The sequence below is a fragment of the Cicer arietinum genome, chromosome 6, assembly GCF_000331145.2.
Source record: "Cicer arietinum cultivar CDC Frontier isolate Library 1 chromosome 6, Cicar.CDCFrontier_v2.0, whole genome shotgun sequence".
Lineage (NCBI taxonomy): Eukaryota > Viridiplantae > Streptophyta > Magnoliopsida > Fabales > Fabaceae > Cicer > Cicer arietinum.
This window is the reverse complement of record NC_021165.2, coordinates 14,490,356-14,503,444: the sequence shown is the minus strand read 5'-3', so window position 1 is coordinate 14,503,444 and position 13,089 is coordinate 14,490,356. Positions and strand designations below refer to the sequence as shown.

General features: G+C 32.0%; 2 protein-coding genes and 1 long non-coding RNA gene across 4 annotated transcripts; 2 read left to right on the top strand and 1 right to left on the bottom strand.

Annotated features, from left to right (window-relative positions):
* Window positions 1–948: 948 nt before the first annotated feature.
* Window positions 949–4,679, top strand: LOC101499504 (pentatricopeptide repeat-containing protein At2g17140). Its single transcript, XM_004504898.4, has 2 exons — window positions 949–3,778; window positions 4,272–4,679. The coding sequence occupies exons 1-2, from the start codon at window positions 1,296–1,298 to the stop codon at window positions 4,390–4,392; spliced, it is 2,604 nt and encodes an 867-aa protein (XP_004504955.1). The 5' UTR covers window positions 949–1,295; the 3' UTR covers window positions 4,393–4,679.
* A 68-nt stretch (window positions 4,680–4,747) lies between these two features.
* On the bottom strand, window positions 4,748–5,866 carry LOC113787224 (uncharacterized). The gene is made up of 3 exons (XR_012163746.1): window positions 5,620–5,866; window positions 5,304–5,482; window positions 4,748–4,987 (listed from the first exon to the last, which is right to left on the bottom strand). It is a non-coding gene; the product is annotated as an uncharacterized lncRNA (long non-coding RNA).
* A 904-nt stretch (window positions 5,867–6,770) lies between these two features.
* LOC101504189 (receptor-like serine/threonine-protein kinase SD1-8) lies at window positions 6,771–12,316 on the top strand. Of its 2 annotated transcripts, none has more exons than XM_027335979.2 (7): window positions 6,771–8,152; window positions 10,229–10,387; window positions 10,475–10,668; window positions 10,860–11,070; window positions 11,160–11,397; window positions 11,493–11,643; window positions 11,743–12,316. In XM_027335979.2, exons 1-7 carry the CDS (start codon window positions 6,865–6,867, stop codon window positions 12,052–12,054), a joined length of 2,553 nt encoding a protein of 850 aa, XP_027191780.1. In that variant the 5' UTR covers window positions 6,771–6,864; the 3' UTR covers window positions 12,055–12,316. The 2 variants fall into 2 exon arrangements, with proteins under 2 accessions (XP_027191780.1, XP_027191781.1); XM_027335980.2 differs by having other exon boundaries at window positions 6,776–8,152; window positions 10,478–10,668.
* The last annotated feature ends 773 nt before the right edge of the window (window positions 12,317–13,089 follow it).

Sequence of the window (13,089 nt, the reverse complement as noted above, 5' to 3'; positions counted from 1 at the left end):
ATAAAAAATTTGTCAATTTTCATTCCTAACCATTTTATAAGAATGGAGAGTTTTAGGGACTAAATCATATTTAACCATCAATTCTATATTGTAAACAATACTCTAAAGATCAAGTCTTAAGAGAGCCTATCAAATAGATAAAATATTATACATATTTTGACATATACTACAAATTCATAATTAACCATTCATTGAGACATATTATACTACTCATTATACAAATTTTAGGGAGACTATGATTCATCCCAACCCAAACAATATAAAAGATAACTTGGTCCAATGAAGAATTAATATTGGCCCCTCATATTAATTATATATTTGAAAAGTTTAGATTTTACAAATTATGAATTATGAATGTTTAAAATATCTTATCCCTATATTTCTTATTTAAAAATGATTTATCAATTATTTTACTCAAAATAATTAACTTCGCGATATTCATATCATCTTAAAATATAAATTAATTAACAATAGCACAACACGCGAGTCACAATCTAATTTCAAATGATATTAAAACTCTGATGCACAATAGAGTATCCCTATTTTAGAATTTACCTCATTTTAAACACCGTAAGGCCAAAATAAATATTTGCATCATAATAAAAATACATGACTGAATATGATAAAAGAGAAAAAATAACACGTTGAATGAATGTTCTCTCTTAATTCTAAAATGATTGATCCAAATATATATTTTAATTAATATTATTTGCATTATTTCTACTGCTCATACCTATTATACCTTTTAATTCAGAAATGTTATTTGAACACACAAATTGACACATAATTGAATACAATACAATAGTTATACATACTAATATGTCATTAAATTTGACGATTTACAAGTGCTGATGACAAAAGTGTGGGCCATAATCTCTCCCTCTCCCTCATTCCACTTTGTCTATTCCTTCTTTCCTTCTTTTAGTGTAGGTAATTTTTTGAGCCAATAGTTCTATCATCTATGTGTTTGTGGAAGGAGAAAGAGGGAGTAAGTATGACCCACATTTTTGTCATTAGTACATATAAATAATCAAATTTAATGAGATATTGTGTTTAATTATGTGTCCAAATAACATTTACGTTTGTTAAAGAATGAAATGACCAAGGTACTATTAAATTTTTTTGGGGTGTATCGAAATATTTTAGTATTTTTTTGAGTTCTGTTACTAGTTACTATGAGTATCTTGGGCGACGATATGTCAACTCTAGTTGTTCCAGTATGATCCTCCTCAATCTCATTCCCTCTAATAATTGCTTTCCAATGATAACCCATTCACTTGGTACAAACCTCAAAGATGGAACAAACAAGGAAGCTGATGAAAGCTGTTCATCAAAACGCCAACAACCCCAAACTAGCATGGCATCTCTTCAAACGAATCCTATCTTCACCTTCCTCTTCCACTTCAACTCATCATCTTCTTCCCACCATCACCCGCATCCTTCTAACCGCTAACATGCACCGCCAAATTGACAACCTCACCCAACTCATCACTAACAACCACCCCAACATTGCTCATTCTTCCCTCATTTCTATTCTCCGTGTATTAGCCCAATCACCCCACATCGATTTCGCCTTTTCCCATTTCAAATCACTCAGATCCCAATTCCCATCAACCCCTCTTCCTCTTCAACTCTACCATATCCTCCTCCGTTCAAGCCTCCATCATAACCGTCCACATTTCGTTACTTCTTTATATACTGACATGATTCAAGCCGGTGTTCACCCCCAAACGTATACTTTTAATCTATTGCTTCAGTCCCTTTGTGAATCCAATGCTCTTGACCATGCACTCCAATTGTTTGATAGAATGTCTGAAAAAGGGTGCCACCCAAATGAGTTCACTGTTGGGATTCTTGTTCGCGGGTTTTGTCGAGCGGGTAAAACCCAACAGGCTTTGGAGTTTATTGATAATAAGTTTTGTAAGAATGTTAACAGGGTTGTGTATAACACTCTTGTGTCTAGCTTTTGTAAACAGGATATGAATGATGAGGCTGAGAAATTGGTGGAGAGGATGAGAGACCAGGGTTTGTTTCCTGATGTTGTTACTTTTAATTCTAGGATATCTGCACTTTGTAGAGCGGGGAAGGTTTTCGAGGCGTCGAGGATTTTCAGGGATATGCAGATGGATGGAGAATTGGGGCTTCCTAAGCCAAATGTTGTCACTTTTAATTTGATGGTTAAGGGGTTTTGTCAGCAAGGGATGATGAAGGAAGCTAGTTCTTTGGTTGAAACCATGAAGAAAGCTGGTAATTTTGTCACTTTGGAGAGTTATAATACGTGGTTGTTGGGTTTTCTTAGAAATGGAAAATTGTTGGAGGCTCGATTGTTTCTTGATGAAATGGTGGATAATGGCGTTGAACCGAATATTTACTCTTATAATATTGTGATGGATGGGCTTTGTAGGAATCATATGATGTTGGATGCCAGAAGGTTGATGGATTTGATGGTGAGTAATGGTGTTTGCCCGGATACTGTTACTTACACTACTCTATTGCATGGCTATTGTAGCAAAGGGAAGGTTTTTGAAGCTAAAGCTGTTCTTAATGAAATGATTAGGAAAGGTTGTCACCCGAATACTTATACTTGTAACACGTTGCTGCATAGCCTGTGGAAAGAGGGGAGAAAATCAGAGGCTGAGGAAATGCTGCACAAGATGAATGAAAAGTGTTATCAGTTAGATACTGTGACCTGCAATATAGTGGTCAATGGTCTGTGTAAGAATGGAGAATTGGAGAAAGCAATTGAAGTTGTAAGTGAGATGTGGACCGATGGAACAAATTCCCTTGATAAGGAAAACTCGTTTGCTGGTCTGGTTAGCTTGATTCACAATGTATCAACCAACATGCCTGATGTGATCACTTATACAACCTTAATTAATGGACTTTGCAAGGTTGGGAGGTTAGAGGAAGCCAAAAAGAAATTTATTGAGATGATGGCGAAAAACTTGCACCCTGATTCTGTGACCTACGATACGTTCGTATCGAGTTTCTGTAAACAAGGAAAGATATCATCAGCTTTACGTGTATTGAAAGATATGGAGAGAAATGGTTGCGGAAAGACTATTCAAACATATAATTCATTGATCATGGGGTTGGGAAGTAAAGGGCAAATATTCGAAATGTACGGTTTGATGGATGAGATGAGAGAAAGAGGAATACGCCCAGATATTTGCACTTACAATAATATGATTAGTTGTCTTTGTAAAGGAGGGAAAGCAAAGGACGCCACTTCTCTTTTACATGAAATGTTGGATAAGGGAATATCTCCCAATGTAACTTCCTTCAAAATATTGATTTTAGCCTTCTGCAAGTCTGGAGATTTTAAAGTAGCATGTGAACTTTTTGACGTAGCTTTGAGTGTATGTGGCCACAAAGAAGCCTTGTACAGTTTGATGTTCAATGAATTACTTGCCGGGGGGAAACTCTCCGACGCAAAGGAGCTATTTGAAGCTTCGTTAGATAGCTCTCTCTTAGTAAAGAATTTTATGTATAAAGATTTGATTGACAGACTTTGCAAGGATAAAAGGTTAGATGATGCCCACAGCCTTCTTCAGAAATTGATTGATAAGGGCTATGGATTCGACCCTTCATCATTCATACCAGTGATCGATGGCTTAAGTAAAAGGGGAAACAAACAACAAGCTGATGAACTAGCAAGAATAATGGAACTAGCTTTAGAAGATAGAACTGCTGATAGGATTTATCGAAATGGAAAAACCATCTTTCGTCGAAAACTCCACAAAGATGGTGGAAGTGATTGGCAGGATATAATTAACAGGTATGACCTTATGGCTGTTATTTCTTTTTGTCCGTGGTTACTATTTCCAAAATCTGCATCATTTAATTACTAAACGCGACTATTATTTCTCCTTAAACATGTTTTATTTAATTGCTTCTTGTTTGATTGAGTTGAAGACTACCATGTGATAAAATGTGTGTATTCACTGCTATACCTTGTTTGTTTGACAGTTTCTAACTCAACTGGTTTGAAAATCTCACATAAACATATACGTTTAATATTGTTTGATTTGTCTTCATCTTTGAAAGAGTTGCTTTATAGTGTAACATAAAAAAGTTACCTCATTATTATTTGCTATCATTTCAAATATATTAGCTCTATCAAACTACATAACATGGATCCAGATATTATCTTGGAAGTTTTGATTGTCACGAGTTCTATGTCTATGGCTTTTTAATAAGTGCTACCACCATTCCTTCATGCTTCGTATTCTACAATATTTTCTAATGATCTGTTACCTATTACTTGACAGGGATGTTGGCAGTGGAATTGCATTGAAAACTCTGAAGCGTGTAGAAAAAAGCTGGGGTCAAGGAAGTATATCAAGTTTGCTGCCTCAAAAGAATGATTTTCTTGATTACTATGATGGTTAATGTTGGTTTTTTGAGGTTGTTTTCTTTTTATTTCAACCCCAGAGATGGGCAGAGGAGTGAGTAGCAAATAGTTAAATGTAAAGGTTTGAGATTGGAGATATTGAAGACCTCTTTGTAAGTAAAGCAAGTTTTCATTCTTTATCTATCATTCCTTTCAATCCTAAGATAAGCCACACAAATATTAATTCAAAGCCCACTATTAGTTCCGTGAGCATTTCTCCATCTTGTATGTACACACAGTACAGTGAATATTAACTTGCTGGCAAGTTACCAGAAAATTTGTTTGATATTTGTTGGTCTGAAAGGATTTAATTCAAGAAAAGTATTACACAAATTATTGGAAATAACAATTGAATGAATCATAAAAAGGTTGTGGTTTTATTCTAGAACTTGTCTCATATGACCTATGATTCTAAAATATTCCAAGAAACCATGTTAAAATTCCAACTACGTGTATTTACTTTTCATGGATGAGTTAATGCAGACAATAAATTTTTTCATGGATGAGTTCATTGTTACTCCCATTCGCATAAGCCCACTTACCGGTCAATGGATGGAACATTATATCAGACTTTTGAAAGGTTTGAGCTTGGATCTGCCAAATATTTCACATAAACACACTTTTTAGGCATAAATTTGAAGCCCATTTGAAAAATCATATTTATACATTAGGCTCATCACATAACATAATAACTTGTGGAAGTGTGGGTTAAAATTTATGAAAATAGCGTTGACATCTTCATCATACTATTTTGAGCTTATATCATTAAACACTTAAGTGATCACTCAAACATGCTCTATACACATATTAATAATAAGTTGTGCATATGATTATTTTAATGTACAAATATTTTTTACGTGAATGTGATAATGTGAAGTACTAGTATGTATTTATATCATATCATGTGTACCTTGAACCTTCTTATGGAGAAGCTGAAATTTCTTAGGGAATTTAGGGTCCTTGAAATTTTTCCAATCATAGTCCATTACAGTATATTATACGACTCACCAGCACCGATCATGTTATATCCAAATTCACTTCTGAATAAAGGTATGGGTTGTTGTTACTACTCAATGGATCCCTCTTTTTCTTTCACATGTCAAAAGAGAGATAAACACAAATAATTTAGATGATCTTATACACAAACAAAAATAAGTAAATAGTTATTTGTGTGTTAATATTTCTCTTGCAATGAGGGAGAAAAAGGAGACGATTCAAATCCCTACCCAATCCACTGGTTGCAAGCTCCACCTATCTTGGTTTCAATGTGTGCCTCGTACACCAATTTGTTAGTGAAGTTTAGATTAATAAATAAATGTGGGTTGCGTTTGGGAACCGTCTTTGCTCCTTGGCTCACGTACTTGTAGGCAAATTTGAGGCCCAACTCTTAGCAAATTCCTCAAGTCCATAGCTATCACCTTCGTATAACAGCAAGAATAAGGTATGTTTTTTTTACTAAAGAATACGAGTATATTTTTTTGACAAAGAAGAATAGGGGTATGTTAATGCAAAAGAAAAACGAAATATTTATATAATGTCATCATTTTATAGACTTTTATGAAAATCTTTATAATTTATTTATTTTTCAATAAAATACTAATATTTTTTAAAAGAAGTATCCAATTTTTAGTTTTTAAGTTCCTTTGCACATTTGTTAACTAAAGTATGACTAATTTAGTCATCTCTGTTAAAAGGCAAACCGAAATCTGACTAGACCTTTTGATGTGGCATTCTAATTGACATGTCGTGGTAAATGAGTCATTTTTATTATTTTAAAATTGTTAATTTTTTTTATACAATCATATTTTATTATAAAGTGACTATTTTAAACTAATAATTAAATTGAATGATACAAAAAAAAATAATTATATTGAAAAAATGTGTAAGAACATTTCCAAAAGAATTGATCATATGATGAAAGAAAATTAAATATTACTTTTATAAATGTAGTATCAATTGTTAATTCATTTATTATGTTTTAGAAATCAAAATAACTTTCTCTAAAAAAATATGTTTTAAAATTGAGGTGATTTTGTTCCAAACTGTTCATTAGTATTAGCCTTTGTCTTCAGGATGATTTTTTTTCTTGTTTTTGGTGAAATCCAAATAGCCTTATCATAATTATTATTTACCAATTATTATTGCTATTTGTGTTTAAGTCCAATTTCAATGATGTTATGCTCCTACTTTTGACCTAGCAATAGAAAGCCCATCAATAATACTGATATTTTTTCTCACTTTCCTTTTATTTAGTTTTGAAAGAAATTGGTCCAAAATAGTAAACCTATTTAAAAGGGTTAAAAGTTTAAAGTGTTTGAGTCAACTTGCAGTCTCCACTCTCCATATGAAAGAATCCTTGTCCATATAATCCCCACTTTTAACAATCTCTCTCTCTCTCTCTCTCTCTCTCTCTCTCTCTCTCTCTCTCTCTCTCTCTCTCTCTCTCTCTCTTGTTTTTCCCTTTTCAAAACATGAGAGGCTTCACTCTGTGTCTTCTTTGTCTCTCCACTTCAATCCTTTTTTTCTCCAAACCTTCAATCTCTGCTTCTGATACATTAACAACAACCCAATCGCTTAAAACCAACGAAACCCTCTTGTCACCAAACGGTATTTTCCAACTAAGTTTCTTTTCCTTCAACAATTTCACTTGGTACTTAGGAATACGTTACACCATCGACCATAAAAAAACAGTAGTTTGGGTAGCAAACAGAAACACCCCAATTCAAAATTTCAACGCTTTTCTCAAATTAACCGACGCAGGAAAACTCATCATCATCGATCAATCACAAAAAACCATTTGGGCCTCTAATCAAAGAACGAAAAATGCTACCTTTAACAACCCAATTCTTCAGCTTTTGGATTCTGGAAATTTGGTTGTAAAAGAATCGAACGAGAATGACCCAACAAAGTTTATCTGGCAAAGCTTTGATTACCCAACAGATACTTTGTTACCTGGCATGAAACTTGGTTGGAACTTCGACACAAACACAGAAACATTCATAAATTCATGGAAAGTAACAGATCAAGACCCTTCATTTGGAGACATATCTTTCAAAATGGATTATCACGGTCTTCCAGAAATTTTTCTTTTGGACAAAGGTAGAAGAATTTATAGAAGTGGACCTTGGAATGGTAAAAGATTCAGTGGCGTTCCAGAGATGCAACCTGTTACAGATTCAATAAAATTCAATTTTGTTGAAAATGAACATGAAGTTTTCTACACATTCTCAATTGGGAATGAATCTTTGTTTTCAAGACTGAGTGTGAATTCATTAGGTAAACTTCAAAGACTTACATGGATACAAAGTGGACAACTTTGGTCAACATTTTGGTATGCACCAAAAGACCAATGTGACAATTATAGAGAGTGTGGTCCATATGGTATATGTGACACAAATGCTTCACCTGTTTGTCAGTGTGTGAAAGGTTTTAGACCAAAGAATCATCAAGCATGGAATTTGAGAGATGGATCTGATGGGTGTGTGAGGAATAATGAATTGGATTGTGGAAGTGATAGGTTTTTGAAATTGGTGAATGTGAAGTTGCCAGAGACAAGCAGTGTATTTGTGAATAGGAGTATGAGTGTTTTTGAATGTGGAGAATTTTGTAAGAGGAATTGTTCTTGTACAGGTTATGCTAATATTGAGATTGTTGATGGTGGAAGTGGTTGTGTTATGTGGCTTGATGAACTCATTGATATTAGATTGTATCCTTCTGGTGGACAAGATCTCTTTGTCAGATTATCAGCTTCTGATGTAGGTATGTTTGTTGTTTCTTTCTTCTTCAATTTATATTTCTTTTTTAAATAAATGTTTGGTTTTGATTTTCTAGATCACAACATATGGTTTTGGCTGATTGAATTTGGTAAAAATTGCTCTTTTTTTTATTTATTTAAAAATGACTGGATATTTTTTATAACTTGACCCTTGGAGAGAATGGTTCTTTGTGGCATATAGAAGATGTGATTCAGAAGTTTGTGGAATTCATTTTGATAAAACATTACTAACTTTTGCATCAATGGAAAGAATATTCCAGCTTGTTTAACATGCTGATAATATTAGAGAATATCCTGGCTATTACATACATACATATAGGCACAATGATTATTGGTTATGAAAATATTATTTATATATCGGTTGAATTACTTTTTATGGAATAATTTTTTTTTTTTTTATAAATATTGTAAACATGTGTTAAAAAATCATTTAAAAACATAGGTGAGTGGTGACAATTTTCTAGGATAATTTTGATGTGCAGTAACACCATTTCCGTTTTACATAAAATAAGTTGGAATAATAGTTTTTAAAGACAATTTGAAATCAAGACCTCTTTAAAATTAGTTCATTATTCTATAATTCACTGAGTAAAATACCTAGGCGGAACTTTCTGTGTAAGAATTGAATGATAACAACTCAACAAGCCAAGATGATCCATGTGCTCTTCAATATTTTGGGTCCCATTACCTCCTAATGTTTTCATTTTCAAACTCTTCCTTTTTTCTCTCCAAAAATATGAAACGTTAAAGTGCCAAATTTCTCATAAAAGAAGGGATCTATAACAAGTTTCAAGGAGAATTTTTACTATATACTTATATATATTTAATCTTAATTTTTAATTAAATATATTAATTTTTTAAATATCATTTTTATTTATACTTTATTTCTAAGAAAAGTACTGCACAATTGAACATTAGTAACAGTAATTAAAATACTAACCCAGTCAAGACATTTATTGTATAAATTTTACACTCATAGAATCATAGTGAATTGAATTGAATTAAGTTTAACTTTATCATATATCATTGAATTTCACAGATATCATTAAAATATAGATTATGACTGGTCAGAATTAGATTAGCAAATTAGGTTTCACAATTATTTGAATTTATTATTATTTAGTTACATTAGATGATTTATCTTCTGACTAAACATCACAGATGAACAACCTTCCAAACTTTAATACTAAACATTACTAATATCTAGCTGTTTGTTGACGGAAAAAACATGTGCACAAAATGCATGTCTTGATTCGTTGCGTCAGTTAATGGGATCTAAATACATAATAATTTTAATATAGGATTTTTAATAAAGTTATGTGGGCCCACTAATCATCCAGGACGGTGTTATGGACCTTCAAAAATTAAATAATGGGCTCACGAATCGGTGGGTTGTGGGGCAACATTTTTGACTCATGAGTCTCTAAATTTACTTTTCACACCTTGCGCAATTAATGCAAAATACATGAAATTTTGTTGAAGTCACGTCAATGATCATGTATCTATTGGAATTTGAAAAAACTAAAGTAGTTCAAGGGGGAACAAGAAAAAGGTTGGAATCATCTTGCTGCTTCAGACCATTAAATTTGTAAGGATAAGGATCCTTGGTGATTAAAATGGAACCCCACCTTCTTTGGTGGGACCAAACGTGATTTTTTTTCTTCTACTTTGGTAAAGTTGCACGTTTTCCTCCAACGGGAGAGAGTTCATTAAATTAAATTCCTTAGCCTTTATGTGACGGATTATTTATTTTTAATAAGAAAATACATTATTAAAATATAAAATTTTGTCTGATTTTATATGTACATAAAAGGAAAAGTGGATGTTGTGTTTAGCAAAATCGTATTGCTACTTTCTTGCATTGTACTCTCTTAAAATAACAATTAATTGCACTTTTTACTTTGTATTATTGAGCTAATTGCTTTTATTTTTTAATTGGAAGATTTACATGCCTTTATGTCTACAATAATTTATTTATAATATACAGAATATGCCTATGTTCAATATCAATTAGTTTGTAGTTGCACATCTTAATGCTACATTCATTGTATTTCTCTCAGAGGAAGATGAGGCAAGAGAAAGTTCTGATCACAAGACAGCTAAGGCTATAGGCATTATGGTTGGGGGTGCAGCTATTATATTTTTGATAATAGGAATATGTTTCTTGTGGAGGAAGAAGAAATTGCAGTGTCTATTCAAAATGAAAAGCGAAAAAAGAGGTAATGTATACATGTAATGTCTCACAATAATATTTGTTACATATAAATGCATGAACTTTGTAGAATGATGAAATGTTGTCTCTAAAGCAGCTTCATTGGAAAGAAGTCAGGATTTGCTTATGACTGAGGGGGTGTTTACAAGTAATAGAGAACAATCAGGTGAAAATAACCTGGATGATCTTGAATTGCCATTCTTTGATTTTAATACCATAACATTGGCTACAAACAATTTCTCTGAAGAAAATAAACTTGGACAAGGAGGATTTGGTATTGTTTACAAAGTAAGTTTTTTATTTTTTTATTTTATAATCAATAAATTTTGTTACTTTTGATGTAATGATTTGTTTTTTTTTTATATATATAATATTTATAACTATTTATTATCACATCAAACATATTTCTTTGCATTGGACTTTGAAAACGAAGAATAACTATGAACAAATTGTGTTACTTTTGATTATGGTTACATCAGGGTAGGTTGATCGAAGGTCAGGAAATTGCTGTGAAGAGATTATCGAAAAATTCCGGCCAAGGGGTTGATGAATTTAAGAACGAGGTCAAGTTGATTGTCAAGCTTCAACATCGAAATCTTGTTCGGCTACTTGGCTGCAGCATTCAAATAGACGAGAAGATGCTAGTGTATGAGTACTTGGAAAATAGAAGCCTTGATGCCATTTTATTTAGTGAGTTAATTTAATTTCAACATTTATATGATTCATGTTTTTTTTTCACATGCTTGGCTTTAATGTGCATACAAATTGTTGACATTCAGACAAAACTAAAAGAGCCTTGCTCGATTGGCAAAGACGCTTCAAAATTATATGCGGAATTGCTAGAGGACTTCTTTATCTTCATCAGGATTCCCGATTTAGGATCATCCATAGAGATCTTAAAGCAAGCAACATTCTACTTGACAAAGAGATGAATCCGAAGATATCAGACTTTGGGATGGCTAGAATTTTCGGCACGGACCAAACAGAGGCGAATACAGTTAGAGTTGTTGGAACATAGTAAGTACCTAAGTATATATCACACTACCAATACAAAAGATTCAAACTTAATGATTTAATTATCGTACTATTTCTAACAATTATGTTACTTGCAGTGGCTATATGTCTCCTGAATATGCTATGGATGGAATCTTCTCAGTAAAATCTGATGTTTTTAGTTTTGGCGTTCTTGTGATGGAGATTATAAGTGGAAAAAAGAACCGGGGTTTTTATTCCGCGAACAAAGAATTGAATCTTCTTGGCCATGTATGTAGATGAGTTGCTTTATTAGTTATAATTTGTAATAAACTCATAGTATAATTTCTAACTTTTGCTAACAACTAAATAAATTTTTATTTTTTGTAGGGGTGGAATCTGTGGACAGAAGGAAAAGCTTTGGAACTTATTGATTCATCCATTGATAATTCATATTCACAATCTGAGGTTCTTAGATGCATACAAGTTGGATTATTATGTGTACAAGAGAGAGCAGAAGATAGGCCAACAATGTCTTCAGTGGTTTTGATGTTGAGTAGTGAAACAGCAACAATAACACAGCCTAAAAACCCTGGGTTTTGTCTAGGAAGCAATCCTATAGAAACTGATTCTTCCTCAAGTAAACAAGAGGAATCTTGCACTGTGAACCAAGTTACTGTCACAATGTTAGATGGTAGATAGTGGAAGGCTGTGTCAATATTGAACTTGTATGAATATAATACAAACTTGTGATTTCATGGGATTGGCAGTGAAACATGCTTACATATAAAAACAATTTACATGACTTGTTAGTTTTGCATTAGTTAGCTATTTTTTAGGTTTTTAGTTTGGGCTATTGCAACTGTTTTTACTTAAAGCCTTTCAGGCTGTTTTGTAGACTAGAATCTAGGCCCATTCTGTATTTTTTGAGTAATCAATTCAATGGAGAGGTATTATTCAGCAATTTTTTAGAGTAAGTAAAACTGAAATGAAAAAGTTAACTTTTATTAAAAAAAAAAAACCAATTTTATAGTTTTCATCTCTTTATTTTCACATAATCATGCAATTAGTCATTCTATTTTAAAATAAAATAATTTTGGTTCTTCATTCGGATTTTTAAAATAAAAATAATAATATGACATGTTTTAAATAACGTACATGTGATATGATTAACAATCCATAAAATCTCTAATAATTTCAGTAATAACTTTTGAAATTATTTATTTTTATAATTTAATTAAAAACGTGTGAATCATTAATGCATCGTATTGCACGAATATTATAAGATTCACATCATTTAAAATATGTTACGTCACTAATTTTAAGTTCCAAAATTTTAAGGAGCTATCAAAATTGTCATATTTTAAAATAGCATAATCCAATTTTATGAATTAATAAAAATAAGGGATCAAAATTACAAATAAGTCAAAATCTTAAAAATAACTTAATGTGACTAAGTTTTTTTTTTTGCAAAATCTGCAACGCTAGTTAGTTGTGAATCACATTTGATTTAATGATAAATTAAAAATAAAGAAAAGAACAAGTTTATAAATTAGGTTACTTAGTTCTTAAGTTATAATTCAACGGATAAATATCGATATTGTTAGATTTAATATTATATTTCGGGTTTGAACCAGGACCTCACAGTTGTGTGAGTGTTTTTTTGTGGTAATTATATCATTTTATCTATAAAAAAAAATCAATTACTTATTACTCACATTGTCTCAAAATAATTGA

Coding starts and splice junctions, on each gene's coding strand:
- LOC101499504 (XM_004504898.4), top strand. CDS start 1,296: ATGGAACAAACAAGGAAGCTGATGAAAGCTGTTCATCAAAACGCCAAC. Junction 3,779..4,271: donor TGGCAGGATATAATTAACAG/GTATGACCTTAT, acceptor ATTACTTGACAG/GGATGTTGGCAGTGGAATTG.
- LOC101504189 (XM_027335979.2), top strand. CDS start 6,865: ATGAGAGGCTTCACTCTGTGTCTTCTTTGTCTCTCCACTTCAATCCTT. Junction 10,388..10,474: donor AATGAAAAGCGAAAAAAGAG/GTAATGTATACA, acceptor TTGTCTCTAAAG/CAGCTTCATTGGAAAGAAGT. Junction 11,398..11,492: donor GTTAGAGTTGTTGGAACATA/GTAAGTACCTAA, acceptor TGTTACTTGCAG/TGGCTATATGTCTCCTGAAT.